Source organism: Nilaparvata lugens, chromosome 3 (genome assembly GCF_014356525.2).
Source record: "Nilaparvata lugens isolate BPH chromosome 3, ASM1435652v1, whole genome shotgun sequence".
Taxonomy (NCBI): Eukaryota; Metazoa; Arthropoda; class Insecta; order Hemiptera; family Delphacidae; genus Nilaparvata; species Nilaparvata lugens.
In genome coordinates this window covers 8295829-8316070 of record NC_052506.1, presented here as the reverse complement: position 1 = coordinate 8316070, position 20242 = coordinate 8295829, and the positions used below count along the sequence as shown (strand labels likewise).

General features: G+C 34.3%; 1 protein-coding gene across 5 annotated transcripts in view; it reads left to right on the top strand.

Annotated features, from left to right (window-relative positions):
* Positions 1 to 20242, top strand: part of LOC111064407 (pleckstrin homology-like domain family B member 1) — a 226716-nt gene that overhangs the window by 140442 nt on the left and 66032 nt on the right. For all 5 annotated transcript variants that reach the window (XM_039425321.1, XM_039425320.1, XM_039425322.1 and 2 more), the window contains 3 exons: positions 213 to 366; positions 3420 to 3594; positions 8882 to 8969. In XM_039425321.1, the coding sequence (XP_039281255.1) occupies positions 213 to 366; positions 3420 to 3594; positions 8882 to 8969 (417 nt within the window). The remainder of the gene's footprint in view (positions 1 to 212; positions 367 to 3419; positions 3595 to 8881; positions 8970 to 20242) is intronic.

Here is a 20242-nt window from a genome sequence, read left to right as displayed (position 1 = left end):
CAACTCGTTTAAACATTCAAATACAGTAAAGTGGATGTGGAAGAAGAACTGAATATTTTTTAAGGGCAGTCCATAACCGGATATGTTATGTTTTGAAGACGAGGGTCTAAGACCTGATTTAAATTCCTACAAAAATGTAAGGCTGTTGTTGGCATCGAAACCATTGTTTTGAAAAACTGTTTGAAATTATATTTTTCCCAATTTGGTTACAGGATAGTAAGAAGCAGAGCCAAGATGATTTGGACAGGATATCGAGGGTGACTTCCGGTGCACCGATGGAAGTCTCAACCAATTCACTCGGCAGAAGAACAATAGCATCCTTACAAGAAATTGAACGAAATAGGCAGCTGCATCTCGCTAAACAAGGTAAGCTATAACTCTGTGGATTATTTGACAGGAATTTCTCCATAGGTATGGGAAAAATAATGTAAGATAGAATCAAGTATTGCAATTTATTTATTTATTGTACAAAACACTGTTATCATAATAAAAAGTAAATTCGTATGGCTTTTGTTGGTGGGGAGTCCCTTGCGGGAAGGTTCCACCGCCTGACTATATAATTTAAGCTGTCAATGGGCCTTACGACTGTCATACTTCAGCCGGGACCTACAGTTTAACGTACCCATCGGATATCACGGGAGTGATCTGGTTAAAAAACTTTTAAAAAAATAACAAATTATGACCATGAAACAAAAACTAGGCTGCTGTGGTCTGTACCATTTCTTTCCCATATTTTGATGAAAAGTTGTTGTTGCATTATTTATTTAAATTTGTTTGATTTGATTGGTAGTTTCTTGGTTCAACCATTACCTCCGTAAACTAAGTCATAGTGCATTCTGGTGACGTCAGCACAGGTAGAGCTCCTACACCAATAAAAGTTGTTCTTGGGTTATTTATTTAAATTTGTTTGATTTGATTGGTAGTTTCTTGTTTCAACCATTACCTCCATAAACTAAGCCATAGTGCATTCTGGTGACGTCAGCACAGGTAGAGCTCCTACACCAATAAAAATTTGTTGATTTCAGCTGATCTATATCAGCTAGTGCTTTCATTAGTGTAGGAGCCCTACCTGTACTGACGTTACCATCAACCACCTGTCATGCACTATGGCTTTGTTCACGGAGGTAGTGGTTCAAATCGATCAGCTTCTCATTAAAACCAAAATGATTATTATTTCTATTTTCAACTCGAGGAGATGCAGTAATACAAATCACAATTGCGATGGCATAACTTCCGTGAATTACCTTTTTATCTTTAGCAGTTAATGAGATGATTAATTGAATTCGAAACATGTATCTTCTTCCGTGTTATAATGTTTGTGGCTATTAAGGTGCGTACAGATTTACGCGCCGCGAACATGAGCAATTCACTTTTAATCAGCTGATGCCAAGCTTTTTATATATGTATCTTACCGTTTCTGTAAAAATACAGATATAATCAGCTGATTAAAAGTGAATTGCTCATGTTCGTGGCGCGTATATCTATACGCACCTTTATGTTTGACTCGATACTAAACTACTCCTACCAAAGCACCGCAGTCGATAAACATAGAGTACTTCAAATTTGTTACTATTTAGCTGGGTTTACACCAAAGTTATCAACAACATGTCAATAACTTATAGTCCAGTCACTATATACATTGGTGCATGCAATTTATAATGTAGTTCTGATTTTTTAATATAATATTTGGGTACATAAGAGAAGTCCAGAACCAATTTCTTCATGCAAAATTTCCTTGTGCTAGATACAGAGTACGATATAACCTCGTATTTTCAGCTACTTTTGCCAAATCTCGTAATCGGACAGACAAATTTGCTCCTGCCTTTTCTTTAGATTATAAAATTATATATAAAATGATGTCATTCGGAACTCTCTATCTCCAATAAGTGCTGAGATAATTTTATAATCTAAAGAAAAGGCAGGAGCAAATTTTTCTGTCCGACTACGAGATTTGGCAGAAGTAGCTGAAAACTGAAAAATGAGCCGAAAATACGAGGTTCTTGGGCGACCCTGTATCTAACACAAGGAAATTGTGCATTAAGAAATTGGTTCTGGACTTCTCTTATGTACCCAAATAATATATTAAAAAATCAGAACTACAATATAAATTGCAAGCACACCCCCTTTTTTATGTCTATATTGACTGGACTATTAATCCTTATAGATTCTATTAGATTGAACATAACTTATCCTACACATGATGAATATATGTGTTTGTCAAGTTCCGTTCAATCTAATAGCATCTATAAGGATTAGGTTATCAACATTTTGTTAATAACTCATCTATAGAGTGAGAATTTGTAAATGCTATCCAATTGAAATTCTTATTTCACTTCGTGTTAACCTGATATGTGAATAAATTACATTTCAATTGTTTCACTTGAAACTGATAACATTAAATACCAAGAATGTTTATCTACTATATTACTGAAGTAACTTGGTTCTTTCCCATGATAAATAATGTGAAAACATGTTTTCGATTCCCGCACACTTCCCTATGAAGAAGGCGCTGATGATACTAACACAATGTTCCTTAAGCTGTATGATCACAAGACTTTAGACTTTATAGTATGATAAAAATCAAATTAAATAAAAAGTGAAGGTTAATTTTTTCGAACCACTAAAGGGGATAGCTTGGAAATTGAAGGCCAATTTATAGAATCTGTGAGTAGGATAAGAGTTCTGGAGTGGTGATTGACTCTGATCTTTCATGGAGACCACATCTGGAATACCTGAAAACCAAACTTAATTCAGCAATTTTTGTTCTCAGAAACCTGAAGGCTTCTCTGGATTCGATGGCTCTTAAAAGTGTGTATTTCGCCCTGCTCCACTCCCTTCTGAACTATGGAATCATTTTTTGGTGCAATTCTAGCAGTGAAGTGGAGGTTTTCAGATTGCAGAAGTGGGCATTGAGGGTGATGATAGGGGAGTCAATTCGAACTAGTTGTCGGCCCTACTTCAAAGAACTTGGAAACCTCCCTCTCCCAAGTCTATATATTCTTGAAACAATCTGCTTTTTTAAAAATACATGAATTAATTCAATACAGGAGAAACATTTCACTAATATTCGACCAGAAACAGAAATAATTTGAGAGATGATGCACACCGAAGTACTATGTATGAGCGAGGGGTAAGGAGTTCAGGTATCCGGATGTACAACTTATTGCCATCTCACATAAAAGAAACGTCAGGTAAAGTTTTCAGAATTTTATTGAAAAAAGGGCTGCTATCCATATGTGCCTACTCAGTGGAGGAATATAAAGATTTTTACAAACCTTAAGATGGAGGTTTATGAGGATAGATAACATTTTACTGTTGATTAAGGACACATTGACAAATCCTTATACACCTTTTACAGGTGGTCAGTGGATGAAATAATAAATAAATAAAGTAATAATTGTTGGTTGTTGTGTTAACAGGTAGCCTGGTGATAGAGGAGGAGCGGAAACGCGTGTTGGAGCTGAAGAGAAGAGTGCAGGATGAGGCGCGGGCAGAATGGGAGGAAAGGAGACAGCGCGAACACAACTGCCACTCGTTGAACAGTGTCGGCAGTGACGAGTCCAGTCTCACCTCCAGTGACCTCCACACCGAAAGGTCAGCTATAAATACGCCTCTAAATATCTTAATAAAAGGTGCGCCAGAGAAACTTACTTATTTGAAAAAATTCCCGTGCCTTGAATTGGTCGTGTAGAGGGGCGCATCTGGAGGGGGAAGTTCCCAAATTTATCCTCCCTCAAGTAAATAGCCATCATGCTCCGGTCTAGAGACCAGCGGGCCTTCGCAGTTGAGAGCTTCTTTTCTAATGGTCGATCACCTTCCGCGCTCGATTTGAAATTCCTCCCCACAGACTCTTTCCTGGCCATAATTCGAATCTGTTGTTGGTTAACTCATTTCAGGAGTGTGGAATTGTCGCTAAACCCAGAAATGGACTCAACGAACCATCACAACTCCAGAAAGTATCGAAAGAGTGAGGCAGTCAGTTGTGCATTCTCCCCGGCGTTCAGCTCGCAAACACGCAGCTGCTATGGCGATTTCTGACTCCACTGTTCGACGAATTTTCCATGAAGACCTTCAACTTCATCCCTATAAATTGGCTGTTGTTCAAGAATTGACTGAACGCGATTTTGTTGCCCGTCAAAATGCATGTGATATGCTGATTGACAACCTGCCTGAAGACGCGGTCATTTGACAAGGCTCATTTCCATGCGTTTCCTCAATGCGATTTTTTTCGTCGTCGATCGACCACGGACCATAGCACACCTCAAGAACAACATTCGCGACGCCGTTGCCAACATACTGATTGATATACTGCAACGAAATTTCAAAAATCGACTCTATCAGAGTATGCGCAATGGAGGTCGCCATTGGTCTGATGTTATTTTCAAGACTGCAGGGAAAAAATTGAGATTTTGTATTCTCATATAAAAAAGACTGAAATAATATCTAAAGCACATTTATTATTTTGAATAAAGAAAAAATAAATACATACTTTTGTTTGTATTTGACATTTTAAATAAGTAAGTTTCTCTGGCGCATTTCGTATCATAAGCCCACATAAGCTCTTAGGCTTGTGCCGTGGTAATTAGTGAGAGTGAAGATGATGAGAGATGACGACATGAGTTCAAGAATCTTCCCAGTGGTTCGGAACCCACCTACAGTTGTAGGCCACTCATCTCTCATCATTGAACTGGTCATCCGCGTATAGCTCATGTGGGCATCACCCTCAGCCGAAAAAAGAAGAATGTATGTATAATGTAGATTATGTACTCATATGTGAGAGAGAGAGATCTCTCATCCTATAGTGAAGTCCACGTTATAATGGCAGTGGAGTTCTATAGACGGTAGCTGATGTAGGTTTATTGATGCAATATTAACGGTTCATTCTCGTTTAAAATAATCAATTATATTTTATTAAGCAATAAATTATTTTTTTCCTTTATTTAATAATGAATTTTCATAATCAAGATGAAATATTTTGTTAATTAATTCTACATTGTTAAAAGACGATCTGGCAACAGAGCAAAGCGGGAAAGAGATAGCGCTATCCGCTTTGTTGAATGATAGACAAAGATAGCAATACCATTGCTAATCAAACACTGCCATTATAACGTGAACCTCACTATAACAGATCCCTTATTGTTAATTCAAGTAGAATCTTCAATTGAGTCAATTAAATAACCTGTTCATTCAAAATGATGATTTCGTCAAACTAGTCGTTGAAGCGAAATGTGAGAATGAGAGTTGAGTGAGAAGACTGGCTATAGAAAGTTATTTATTTTTAAATTAAAAAATGATAACCACATGTACTCAAACACATTATCAAGAGAGAAACTATACAGTATTATGAAGATTATGAATGAATTTAGCGTAAATGACATACAAAAAATCTGGTGTGGTACACTCACACAACTTTCCTTGCTCATATTTGAAACTACGATCAGACTTTTGTATATGTGTATATATAATTATTTTCAGAGTACTTTTTCCTTTGTGTAAATTGTGAAATTCGATGTTTTTTTTAGTCGTCATTTTTTTCCTTTGTGTAAATTGTGAAATTCGATGTTTTTTTTTATTCGTCATTTTTTTAAAGTCGTCAAAACAGCTGTTCTACAGATGAAATATCTCGACTATGTGTTCTTTTTATGAACTGCTCTACCCACCTACCTCATGCACGAGAAGGAGGTTACTAAGTCCATTTCTCAAGGATAGGGTGGACCCCCCATTAGTTTCCCAGAAAGGAGACTCATGCCAGTTAATAGAGCTGATAAATAACTATACAGAGTATGAATTTGAAAAAAAAACGGTCAAGTTATTTTGAGAAAATCGTGGAAAACATGGTTTTTTCAGTAATTATCCGCCATTTTCCTCAAGTATATTACGGAGCTCCTGTATTTTTCTCAGAAATGAGACTCATGTCAGTTGATAGGGCTTATAAATAGCTATCCATGATATGAATTTAAAGAAAATCGTTAGAGCCGTTTTCGAGAAAACCGTGAATAACATGGTTTTTTAGTGATTATCCGCCATTTTTCACAAGAATATTACGGAGCTCCTGCAATTTTCCCAGAAATGAGACTTATGTCAGTTGATAGGACTTATAAATAGCTATTCATGGTATAAATTTGAAGAAAATCGTTAGAGCTGTTTTCGAGAAAACCGTGAAAAACATGGTTTTTTAGTAACTATCCGCCATTTTTCCGCCATTTTGAATTCAATTTTATTGAATTTCTTATTGTCAGATCCTCATGGTATAAGGACCTTAAGTTTAAAATTTCAAGTCAATCGGTTGATTAGGAATGGAGTTATCGTGTTCACAGACATACACACATACACACACATACACACACACACACACACACACACACACACACACACACACCACACACACACACACACACACACACACACACACACACACACAGACCAACACCAAAAATCATGTTTTTGGACTCAGGGGACCTTGAAACGTATAGAAAACTTGAAATTAGGGTACCTTAATTTTTTTTGGAAAGCAATACTTTCCTTACCTATGGTAGTAGGGCAAGGAAAGTAAAAATGGTCTGCATGGGCGAATGCTAGTGCGCAAACCAGATATGCTTCTTCAGATTTTAACAGAGAGGAAGGGGAAAATTTTGGTGTATCCATAAGCTTTCAAGACTATTATTACTATACTACTAGTAGTTCTGTAAACAGTAGACCTCACGCAGTGTTCTCATCCACAAGTATCTGATGTCACCTGTTCTAGTTGATTCAGTTGAATCACAATCTACAGTTGAATCATAATTTACTCTTAAAAACTCTTATTTGTTTACTCAAAGATCAAAAACTCACTTATGTTAATGAACTCAGTTCACGTTTGAATTTGTATCCCATATTATGATTTATCCAGTTTCGTGATAATCTTTCCATCTGATAAAAATATTTCTCAACTATTTTAAAATTAATTTTTTTCAAACAAGAATATTATAATTTCTTCGGAATTATTCAGTTCATTTAATCATTTTTTTATTTTATTTTCAATCACCTATTAAATTGTTTTCCAAAAGTAAGAATATTGATACTGATGGGCACGCATCATAAAAAATATTAACACCCTACCTTATAGACTTAGACACGGCCAATGAATATATAATGCATGCAATGAATAATCCACTTGTCAGCTGATTGATTATGAATAATTCTATAGTCTGATTGAGTCTATCCTCAAAGTAGATGATATAGTGATATCAGAGTATTGAGGAATTCCTTTTCTTTTCATATTATCCTTGAAATGCAAAATTTTAAAAAAAAACCTTGTGTATACATCGACGTGCAGTTGAAAAAGGAATATTCCTGCCAAATCTCATCGAATTCTATCAACGCGTTTGGCCGTAATCGCGTTTCATACAGACAGACAAAAGCAAATCGAGTTGAAACATAGACCTCACTACGTTCGGTTAAAAATTATAAGGCTGTGATTAGGTACCAACATAGGATGTTGATTGATGAATTGATCTCCCATTTCATAATGAATCACATTATTTTATTAGTGCTCGTTCAAAAATTACCTGGTCTACACTTTCAAATACGTTGGAAAGTGATTGACCTATCAGATAGAGCGATTAGATATCGGTTGCTGCGTTGGTGAAATGCTTCAGTTCAGTCCCACTAAATGACAAAGCAATTTTCGGTGGTTCTCAACCCAGCTAAACTTCATATACGGTAGCTCTCATGAACATTCATCACATTACGCAAGCACAAGCCTTAGTCTCATGTGACATCAACCTCAGAAAAAAAGTTGCAACAACTTTAATGCAATAGGGTATTGACACAAAATACAACCAAACACAAATTATGTTGATATTGTTGTTTACAAATGTATATAAATATTTTATTCATCCCTCATTGGCAACATAGTAATTGGAAATTCAGTAACATTTTGGCTCAAGCGTTGGTCCCTAAAATTATGCCCTTCATATGAATTTTTACTTTCCTCGCCCTATTACCGTAGGTAATTGCTTTGCTTTCCAAAAAAAAATTAATGTACCCCAATTTCTTATACGTTTCAAGGTCCACTGAGTCCAACAAAGTGGTTTTTGGGTATTGATCTGTATATGTGTGTGTATATGAGTGTATGTGTGTCTGTGTACACGATATCTCATCTCCCAATTAACTGAATGACTTGAAATTTGAAACTTAAGGTCCTTAAAATATAATGTTCCGACACGAACAATTTCGATCAAATGTAATTCAAGATGGCGGTTGAAATGACGAAAATCTTGTCAAAAACAGGGGTTTTCTCGATTTTCTCAAAAACGGCTCAAACGATTTTGAGAAAATGTATACTTAAAATAGTCATTGATAAGCTCCATCAACTGCCACAAGTCCCATATTATCTGTAAAAAATTCAGGAGCTCCGCCTCATCTATGCAAAGTTTGATTTTAGGTTCCCAATTATCATGCTTCAGATACAATTTAAACATAAAAAATCAAGTGGAAAAAATTGAGCATGAAAATCTCTACAATTTATGTTAAGAAACATTTTCACCTAAATTTGGGAAAATGTGATAATTCAATTGCAAATTGTTGGACAACTGTTGATTCTATTAATCATTCACTATGAAGAGATAGCAGACCTTATGTGTCTCCAGCGTCATTGGCCTGTCACCAGCTGGCTCAGATCTTTGAATAGTAGACTTGAGATGCGCGTGAACACTAGCGTCAGGTGGTCAATTTTCTTAACGACAATGAAAGTTGTGTGAGTGCGCCACACCAGATTTTTTCACTTAAAAAAAAAAAAACATCTCTTGGTGCACCAAATTCAGTTATATTGAGATGGACCAGTTTTCCTGCAGTATTTCTTTCTATTGAATATATTTTTTTTATTTTAATCTTTTTTCAGCGCTAGCAGTGAAGATGTTGAGAAACGACTTCAATCTCCTTTAAATGGGAATAAGACTGATGTTACTCTAGGCAACAATGTATCAAAGGTAAGAATATTCAATGCATTTCATTTTTAAAATTAGTGTAAGCTTGACAACTAGGAGGCAAGAAATTTGCAACTGTAGATTACAAAAAAATCATTATTTATCTGATAAATTGCAAATATAAAGTGAATGTCTTGATGGTTGATTTCATGTATTCTATGATTCCATGAATTTTAGTGGTCCTTCTCTTCTATTTCGTAGTGGACAAAAGCATTTTATCAATCAAAACTATCCAGTCGCTTTCAGTATCTACTGTCCACCGCTCGAAACTTGGCCTCTGGAAGGAATGCAGTTGATCTAGTTTTAGGCGTGACATATGGCACTGGAGAGCCAGGTAGCGAGTACACAAACGCTGTGGTCTATTTGCCTTCGCCAAATGTAATTGAGCAATTTCCATCCCACCAAATTTGTAATTTAACCAGCGATCTATAAGTAAAATTACATCCTAACGTTTCTAGTCGTTACATAAAATAATAGAGTTTAAGATTCAAGTTCAACTTTCAACTCAGAATTCACACTTGGAATCACTTCCCTACCTTCACTGTGTACAACTTTGTTCTTTTTGCGAGAAGTTGAACCCAGTCTGTGACATTGCAAAAATGCTAGTTCTACGGAGGCTATTCCACAAAATCACTATAACTATTTTAAAACTAATTTAATAAATCGCTATAACTATTTTAAAACGGCTACTAACTCTCGCATTTTTTTACAGCTGATTCAAATAATTGGACATCATACATCATTTCTTAATATCATTTCACGCTATTTAAATCATTTCATTAAACCGTGGCATATTTATTTGTTTGCATAGAATCTACTTTTATGGATCATATATTATGATCTGCTCTTGTGCTCTTGGCATTTGTTCAGAATTTACAAATCATCCTCACCAATTTCCGTTGAAAATAAACATCACGAGAGTGGACTCGCAATTTATTGTTATTAGTGTGGAATCGCTGGAAATACACGCATTTTACATTAGAGTTGACATCATTATAAGACTCAATAGTTCAGTGACTCGGATTCTCGGTTCAATAGACATTTCCTTACAACCAGAATTCTTGTTCCAACTTGAATATTTCAATAACCAATATCGGGGCACCGAGCTTCGCTTGTTATTTTTATTTATTGATAAACAGAACACAATTATCTAAAACGATCGTGTTTATATTTCACAGCTGGCTATAGGTCATCTTATGAATTTCGGGGATACGTTATTTGATTTTTCACATACTCACTCGCTCACTTACTTTTTTACTATCCACAGCTGTTTCAGCCAAGGATGAATATTATCTTTTTAATGAAATTCAGCGAGTTAGGATGATACCTAGTGCAATCGAATCTTTATATCATAAACCTAATATGTTCCAAATTTCCTGAAAATCGTTAGAGCCGTTTTCTTGATCCGTTAAGCATAAATAACCAGATATATAAATACAGAAATTCTCGCTTAATATAATAGGATTAGGTATATCAATTGTTGAATTCACTCAGCATTGAATCCCAATGTAAAAGTAATTATATGGTTATTGCACTTTTTAAACTTATCAATAAAATCGTATTAATGATTGAATCCATGTTTTATTTATATAAACTAGATCTTGTGCTTTTTATAGTATTTTTCAATATTGGCGATCAAGGTAACCGTATCAGAAATGAACATAAAATTCAACAAAAGTAATCGCTTTTGATTATTGAAATGAATCATCTAATTATAGAATTCAATATTATTTTGTTGGGATCAATGGTTATTGAAACGCTGGTTTAATATTGTGAATTCACAGTATCAATACAGTATATCAATTTCCAAATAATACAGATTCCATGGTTCTGAGAGCGTAATTACTCCAAATCTCACACGTCCCAAACTTTTAGATTGTTATCATTTTTCTCATTATACCCATGAGTCTGTGACTTATGCATGGATAATGATAGATAATACAATAATACTTCGGTATTGGGTTCGTTTTCCATTTGAATTGAAAAAAATACACAAAAAACACAATAATACAATAATACTTCGGTATTGGGTTCGTTTTCCATTTGAATTGAAAAAAATACACAAAAAACACAATAATACAATAATACTTCGGTATTGGGTTCGTTTTCCATTTGAATTGAAAAAAATATACAAAAATTACACAAAATTGAGTTTTGGGAAATAGCCTGTTTTTTTCTTTTCCGACTACTGTATTGTTTACTCTGTCCAATAAATAACTAAACAAATTTTAAATACTTGTGTAATACCATATTATATATAATATGTATGTATAATACTATAATATAATATTATAATAATATGTGTAATACCATTGTATTATAACAGCCAGACCTGATAACAGCGCTCACACTCACATTCCGGGACGACACGTCACGGTGGTACGATAGGACAGAAAGCTCTATGTTTATTTAGGATTTTTTCTAGAGATTTTAAATTTATAAATTATTCATTAATTCTTGAGAAAACATAACAGCAGGTCAATGTAATTTACTGAGCGCGAGGTCTACTGTTCACAGAACTACTAGTAGACAACTGTCTACTAACGTTGATGGGAAGATACATTTTCAAGATGTTCGATGTTTTTGAACGGGTAGTATTATAGTCCACTAGACAGCTGATTTATGATGAATAATATTCTAAAGTCTGATTTTTACGGTAATATTGGCGTTCAAAGGAGACTCCTTTTCCTTTTGTATATCCTTAAAATGCAAAATTTCAAAAAACCGTATGTATACGTCGACGCGAAATTCAAAATGAACATACCTGTCAAATTTCATGATAATTTATTGCTGTGTTTCGCTGTAAATGCGGAACATAAATATAAACATATAAACATAAAGAGAAATGCAAAACCATGGCTTACTTTAGATAATATATAAATATTATATATTTATATCTATAGTAGTATACTATCTATAGTAGGCTATGGCAAAACCGTTGACTTGAAACTTAGACCTCACTTCGCTCGGTCAATGGGACCGATAAATGGGACATATGGGAAACAAAGCATGATCGAAACATCTATTGGTTATTACTATCAAGAATCTATCCCATAGCGACTCATTGAGCCTAGTTTATTTATGGAATAAATACGATAATACTCCTCACAACCTCTATGGAATTTTCGAATGAATTTTCTCATCTACAATTTTACGCTCATCTCATTTATCTAATTTTACATTCTTGTGATGTATTTATGTATTTATTTATTCAATGCAAATACAATCCTGGCAAAAACAACAGGCATTTGCTCAAAACTGCTTCAAACCTTAATTCGGAATACACAGTCTAAAGGTTATGTTACTTATGTAACTAAAATAATAACTTAATTCGCACACAATTTTGAGTAAAAAAAATGTATTTACTACAATTTAGAATTTATCTATTGTGATGTATCCAGTGAATCAGTGGTGCCTGGCTTTCTTACAGTAATCCAGAGTTTTATCTGAAAATAGCAGTTAAGAAATTAACACCATAGAGAAACAATAGCGTAAGTAGATATCCCATGGTATAGGGCGTTTATGTCGCAACTTTTACTGTTATCTCAAGCCTATAGTTCATGTAATTCTTTCCAGTGAAGCTGTGTGACGCTGGTAGTCTCTCATATTGTGCCGTTCATACACTCTCACCCCAACAAAACAGTAAAATTCGACAATAATCGGCTTGGGATAACAGTAAAAGTTGCGACATAAACGCCCTATACCATGGGATATCTACTCACGCTACTGCTTCTCTATGTTAACACGTATTGGGCGTAGAAAAAGCAGGAAGTGGGTAACATGAGACGGAGGGAGAAGTAAAATCTGTAAATCAGGATGGGTGAGGGAGATGGTAGGGGGTGGGGAGAGAAAGACAGCGCGCTGCCAACACTTTCTGCCGAATATTTGGAGTGCGACAGGTGAAGAGTACAGAATAAACGTTTGTCATAAAGCCGCGTGAGCAGGTGATTAAGTCGGTTGTCATTTGCGCGTCCTCAACACACGCGGGCACCAGTCGATGATTTAGAACTGTCTCTCTCTCACTCTCTCTCTCTCGTCTTACTCACAACCATGTTGTCCCATCGTCTCTTCTCTCTCCAACCATCGTGCGACCTTGTCAGTTTGAAAATAACTTTGTGGCGACAATTCTGTTTTCAGTTTCATATCCAGTAAAAAAAACTACCCGGGACCCAATGAACTTGCTACTCATGCATCTCTAGTGATACTGACAGTAGTTAACTGAATCCCACTCTAGCAGAATGAATAATATCCGTCAGTAGTAAATAAACTAGGCACAGTAATTAAATTTTTGTTCACCTCCTCGTGCATTGTGATGGTGCTGGCCAGCCTAGTGTGTGGGAGTCAACTGAATTCAACTTGTTTTATATTTACAACAGCAAGGACCACCATTCTCTAGTCGAGTGGCTCCATTTCTAAAGTCTGCTGACTGAATTTTTGGGATGCTATGTCTTCTGAAGAGACAAAAATAATGCAGGATTAGTAGCATCACGTTGAATTTGTTGAAGCCAACTGTAGCTGATCGTCTAATGCTCTGTCTAAAGCCTAAATTAGTCTAAAGCCTAATGCTCTGCAGAATCCTACACTAAAAGCTTTCTAAAATACATTGAATATTCTTGTAAATGATGATGTGAAGAAAACGTGTAGGAGATAATGTGGAACATTATAGAATTATCTCGCCCAATTACAAATTTATCCACTATATAAGCCTTCTTTAGCGTTCCTATAGAATTTTTCCCCTATACAGAGTGTTCTGAAAAAAGGTGCCCATAAGCCAGGGCGTGATTCCTCACATCAAAAGAATAAAAATAGTTGTAATTAACATAGGTCCGAAAATGCTTGGTTACCAAGTTATACAGAGTGAAAGATTTCGTCTGAATTTCAGTTCCCCTCTTGAGACGAAGCCCTATGGGTATTTTTTTGCTGTTAATTAAGATGTATAATTTAGCATAATTTAGCATACTTTATGTAAAATGAACTGGGAAATTGAATAAAACCGTTTCCAGACCTGTAGCTACAGTAATTTTTAAGATATGTGACAAAATAAGCGAAACTGAGTCCCGAAATAGTATATTTCGCACCTAGGGCCGAAAATGAGACTTTTCCGGCTCGAAATCGGTTTTCAAGTCCGAGTCCATAGGCCGAGGACTAGAAAAGATTGAGAGCCGGAAAAACATTTTTGCCCGTAATGCGAACGCAATTTTCCGCCACACAGAAAAATATACTATGAGAATAATTGTTCATTAAGCACTTCCGAAAGCAAAAGTGGAAGGTCAAAGCTCTAGCAAATCTGAGGTAATCTGAATATCAGGAAATTGTCCAAGTATTTCTATTTTTATTCTGATTTGTCTAAATAACCTAAAAGATTATGTGAGGTTGAGATTATTATGGGAGGTTGAGTTTATACGTAAACCAGCTCATTACATCCAAGTGGGGCGAAAAACAAGTTCTTTAAGGTTTGAAGCAGATATACTATGTCAAATGTACAATAAACACAAGAAAATTTCTACAGAACTTGTAGAAAATTTAATTTGAAAGAGAAAGATGTAGAATAAGTCTACAATAGTCAAACGCAACCTTAAAAAATAATCATTAATTACATACAACACGCATGAAAAATAGAGAGCTTAACAGATTTTGTCCATTTGATTGATTATTTCATCATTTTCAATCTCAATTCTGAACTAAACATCTAGTTTATTATCTATTGAGTGAGTAAATAACTCATCAAAATATTGAGAATAGAACTTATCCCTTCCTATTCACACATTTTGTTCAATTTTCTAAACGGATCAAAGAAAACAAACTTGAGAACATAGAATTTTAATCAATTAGCTCTTCGAATGTTCTGATCGAATTCGTTTTTTTTATACAGTAATTCAATCATATCATTTCATATCTGAGCTGAATATGAACAACATTAGCTTAAATATTATAGTGAGGTACACGTTATAATGGCATGGTTTAATTTGCAATGGTATTGCTATCCTTGTCTATCATTCAACAAAGCGGATAGTCTTTCTCGCATTGTTCTGTTGCCTGATCGTCTTTTAACATTGTAGCATTAATAATTAATTTACAAAATATTTCATCTTAATTATGAAATTATTGAAAAATATGATTTCTTGCTTGATAAGATAATTGACTATTTTAAACGAGAATGAACAGTTAATATTGCATCAATAAACCTGTATCAGCTACCGTCTATAGAAGGCATTGACAAGACAGAGGTTCGGCAACGTTGCTCTCCTATCTAACAAAGCCGATAGCGCTATCTCTTTCTCGCTTTGCTCTGTTGCCAGATCGTCTTTTAATATTGTAGAATTAATAATTGATTAACAAAATATTTTATCTTAATCATGAAATTATTGAAAAATGATTTCTTGCTTAATAAAATAATTGACTATTTTAAACGAGAATGAACAGTTAATATTACATCAATAAACCTGTATCAGCTACCGTCTATAGAAGGCATTGACAAGACAGAGGTTGGGCATCGTTGTTCTCCTATCTTTCTCCACTGCCATTATAATTTGGACGTCACTATAGTAACTTATATATGATTTCGTCATCAGAATATAAGTAGCAACCTTAATGCATTTCAAGCTGTCGTTTCCTAGTTTGGTTTTTTCATTTGTTATGCATTCAACTTAGTATTTTGTGCAATCCAATTCATTTTAGCCTACACCAGTGCAAATGAATAATTCAAAGTTATTATAAATAAACTCAGTTTATGTGTAGCGCATTGTTCAGCTCAGCTTCATGGTTAATGCTATACCATAAGATTTACGAGCTAGGGCGTCAAGATGGCGCTTGTTCCTCTCTAAAATAGAATTTGTTTGATCACTATTTTTCAAAATATATTTTTCCCGTCTCGTACAGTTCACTTCGAACTAGTGTATTTCAAAAATACGTGAATTCTCGAAAAACTGACACGACATTTATTCACTTTTTTGTGTGACAATTTATTATTGTCAAGCAATTTGATCGGCTTAACATGGTATTCGAGAAAGAATCCACCCGTTCTGTGATAAATAATATTTTTTATCAAGCCAGTTGGATAAGTCTCTACTTCCGTCCTTAACTTGGAATTTTTAGTTAGAAATTTTACGCTTCATAAATCTCTCTCAAATTTAATATTTTTTCCGTTTGTATTTTTCATCGATTTCATTCACACTTCATTATATTGAACTGAAAACTCCAAATCTCAAATGGAATTTTCAGTTAGAAAATTTTATGCTTCATAAATCTTTCAAATTTCGTCTTTTTTCGTTTGTATTTTTCATTGATTTCATTTACACTTCATCGTATTGAACTGAGAACTCCTAATTTATAAATTTATGTAAGGGTAGAAGGTAAAGTGAGGTCCACGTTATAATGGCAGTGTTGATTAGCAATGGTATTGCTATCCTTGTCTATCATCCAACAAAGCGGATAGCGCTATCTCTTTCTCGCTTTGCTCTGTTGCCAGATCGTCATTCAACAATGTAGAATTATAATTGAGTAACAAAATATTTCATCTTAATTATGAAAATTCATTATGAAATTATTGAGAAATATAATATCTGACTTGGTAAAATATAATTTATTATTTTAAACTAGAATGAACATTTTTTATGGTTGAAATGAGTTGTTTACTGTGGGATACATCGTTTGGAGTTGAAAGGTAACATGTCAGCATTCTCTTTATAAGAGAAACAGATATAGTATTTTTGCTGTACTGGAGTGAAAGGGAACTAGTCATTACACACATGTTTCCTTTCAACGCCGAACATTCGAAAATCAACACTGTTTGTCAGTTGTGATTTTTATGCTATTGTTAGGTTACCTTTGATTCACGCGTTGCTTTGAGGTTAGATTGCTTTCGGTTGAGGTGTTTATTGTAAAAGTTGAAGAGTGATAATTCATAATATCATCATGAGTAAAAGGAAGTTAACAAAAAACTCAATTTTAAGGGCTTATACAAGGTTAAAATTGTTGTCTTAAAAGAGTTTGCACCCTAATGACAAAAAACAATCTTGAAATTATGAATAATTTTATCTGTATTCCGTTTTTCTGTATTCTGATTTTTGACATGTTCCCTTTCTCTTCACACCGATTCAATTAATAAACAAAATATTTCATCTTGGTTATGAAAATGCATTATTAAATTATTGAAAAATATAATTTATGCTTTATAAAATATAATTGATTATTGTTTTAAACGAGAATGAACCGTTAATATTACATCAATAAACCTGTATCAGCTACCGTCTATAGAAGGCATTGACAAGACGGAGGATCGGCAACGCTGCTCTTCTATATTTATCCACTGCCATTATAACGTGGACCTCACTATAGTAAACCTACAGCTAATTTCAAAATGTATAATTAATTTATATTAATTATTAAGTATGTTTGGTGTATTGTCTTTCCAGAACAACAGTTCATATCAAGGGGCTTCTTATTGTATGTATCAGTTGATTCAATTTTAAAAACTGTTTGCATTCCGGTTTTCGTGTTTTAAAAATGTTGTATTTGCTTCAGTTTTGTGCTTTTACAACTATTCTCCTGATCATGCTTTTGAGACTTATTGAAATACAGGGGATTGGTTTTCTAGTATTTAGAACGGTATCAAACCGTGATCTCGGTTCTTCTGTTGGAAGGTTGACTGCTTGCGACCTGCTCCGCTAGTGCACATTTAAAAGCTTTAGAATGATGCTCTGGTGTTTTGGAACCCACCTGGAAACTAAAACCTCTGTCTATTCTTTTCTAATCACTTTTATCCCTATGACCTGCCATCACCCATGTTGAACCTAGAAAAATGCAGATTGCTATTCTTCTGTTTTCAGTGTAACCTGTCCTCATGTGTGTGATCAATCGTAATATATCCCAAGATAATAATATGAAAATGGATGTAAAGTAATGAATGACTTTACTATATCATATTGTTTTGAGGGTGCGGAGTTTTTTGAAATTAATATTTTGTACACAGTAGATATTTTTGGGATAACTGTTGGGGTCCATGCGATTTGTGAATTTTCAAAGAATATCTAGAATGATATTGGAAAACTATGTGTAAAATAATTGAATAATCATAAATTTTAATTTCCATTCATTTCCTGCTATAACAAATGATTTTTTAAGAATTGAACAACATTTAAATCTGCTGTTCTTTTATATTTTCTGTGGGAAAACAAAAAAGTATCATCCAAATCACGGGGCCGTTTCCGAGCTCGGGATCTATCTAATTTCTAGACTTAAAACAGCTGGAGTTAAAAAATTGGCTTTCCGAAACGGGGCGTAGTCAAAATCACGTTTAAATTAGATTTCGAGAAACTAGAAAATTGAACAACAAATAAAAAAACCTTGGTAATGTTTCTGGACCTGGCCAAGGCTTTTGACACAGTACCACATGATAAAATGATCCAGAAACTATCTAATATTGGTATTCAAGGAATAGAGTTAGATTTCTTTGAAAGTTATCTAAGGGGTAGAAGCCAAATCGTTAGCTGTGGTGGTAGTAATAGTGAGATTAGAGATGTGACATGGGGTCTACCTCAAGGGACTGTATTGGGACCAGTTTTATTTTTGATCTATGTTAATAACCTGCCCAGTGTACTGGACTCAGTTGGGTCTAAGACAATTTGTTTTGCTGATGACACAGCACTTATCTTCCAAGAAGGTTCCTGGGAAGATGTTATCAAGCAAACAAAAGTGGGTTACTATAAGGTTTCTCAGTGGCTAAAATGTAATTATTTGAGACTAAATCTTGGTAAAACAAAATGTATGACCTTCAGTCCACAACAAGAGGAGATCTAGATATGAACAGGCTTTGTTTGAATAATGCTTGTAACAGGTATCCATGTGATTCTTGCAATGAGGTTATTGAGAGTGTAAACAATTACAAGTATCTTGGTATTTTTGTTGATAAGCATCTACGCTGGTCACCTCAGATTAGCTACCTTTGTAGAAAATTAAGGGTGGTCAATTTAAAAATGTACATGCTTAGAAGTATTTTGAGTCTAAAATTACTAAAATCTGTTTATTTTGCTCTATTCCAATCCTTAGTTCAGTATGGTAATTCTATATGGGGAGGAACTTTTGATTCAACTTTAAAACCTCTATTTGTTTTACAAAAGTTAGTTATCAAAACAATAATGAGGTATCCGAGAGATTTCCCAAGTGTCACATTGTTTCAAAATTCCAATCTGTTCACTATAAGACAATTGTTCATTTTAAAGACTATAAGAAACATGTGCTCAAATTAAAAAATATTCAAAATTTTCAAAGAGTAACTAGACAAGTCGCTCAAAACTTAATCACAATTGAAAGAGTTGATAGCACCCTATCCCGTAGAAGTATTTCATATTGAGAAATAAACTCTATAATAAAGTTCCAAGAGGATGGTTGTTAAAGAAGCCTAAAATAAAAAATTTCCATACCTGGGTGAAAGAAAATTATTTTTATTCAATTAATGATTTGGTTTAATATTGATTGATGTTGTATGGATCTTAAATTCAGCTTTATGCATATCTTTAATTTATTGTTATTTCTTAGAATGGAATATTTAGTTGGTTGAATGTTAATTACTGTTAGCCTATATATAATATTGTAGGATCATTTTATATATTAATATTAATGTATAAGTGAATAAGTTATATTAAGACTCCACGTCGGCGTACAAGTTTTCTTTTGCCGACGTGTAGCACAAAGTTGTCAATTTCCTTTCAGTTGTATTCTGTATATATTTTGTGCAATAAACGATTTGATTTGATTTGATTTGAACACAAAATAAAATGAAAAGAAAATAGTGTATAGTTTCAGTTATTTTGTATTATTTATGAATGTTTCATTTCGTCAAGGAAAAACGTTTCCAATATTATAGAAATGAGAAAATAATTATTTATTGTGCTGCAACTATTTACCGCGACTACGCCCCGTTTCGGAAAGCCAATTTTCTGACTCCAGCTGTTTAAAGTCTAGAACTTAGCTAAATCCCGAGCTTGGAAACCGGCCCTAAATCGTTTAGGATTTCAGTCTTAATTGATCATCATCATTACTCCATATTATTCATCAATATCGGGGCACCGAGCTTCGTTCGTTATTTTATTTATTGATAAACATAACACAATTCTAAAATGATCGTGTTTATACTTTACAGCTGGCTATACGTCAGCTTATGGATTTCGGGGATGCGATATTTTGATTTTCCACAGAATCACTCGCTCACTTTTTACTATCCACAGACGACGAAAGTCTCAGCTGTTTTAGCCAAGGATGAATTATCCTTTTAATGT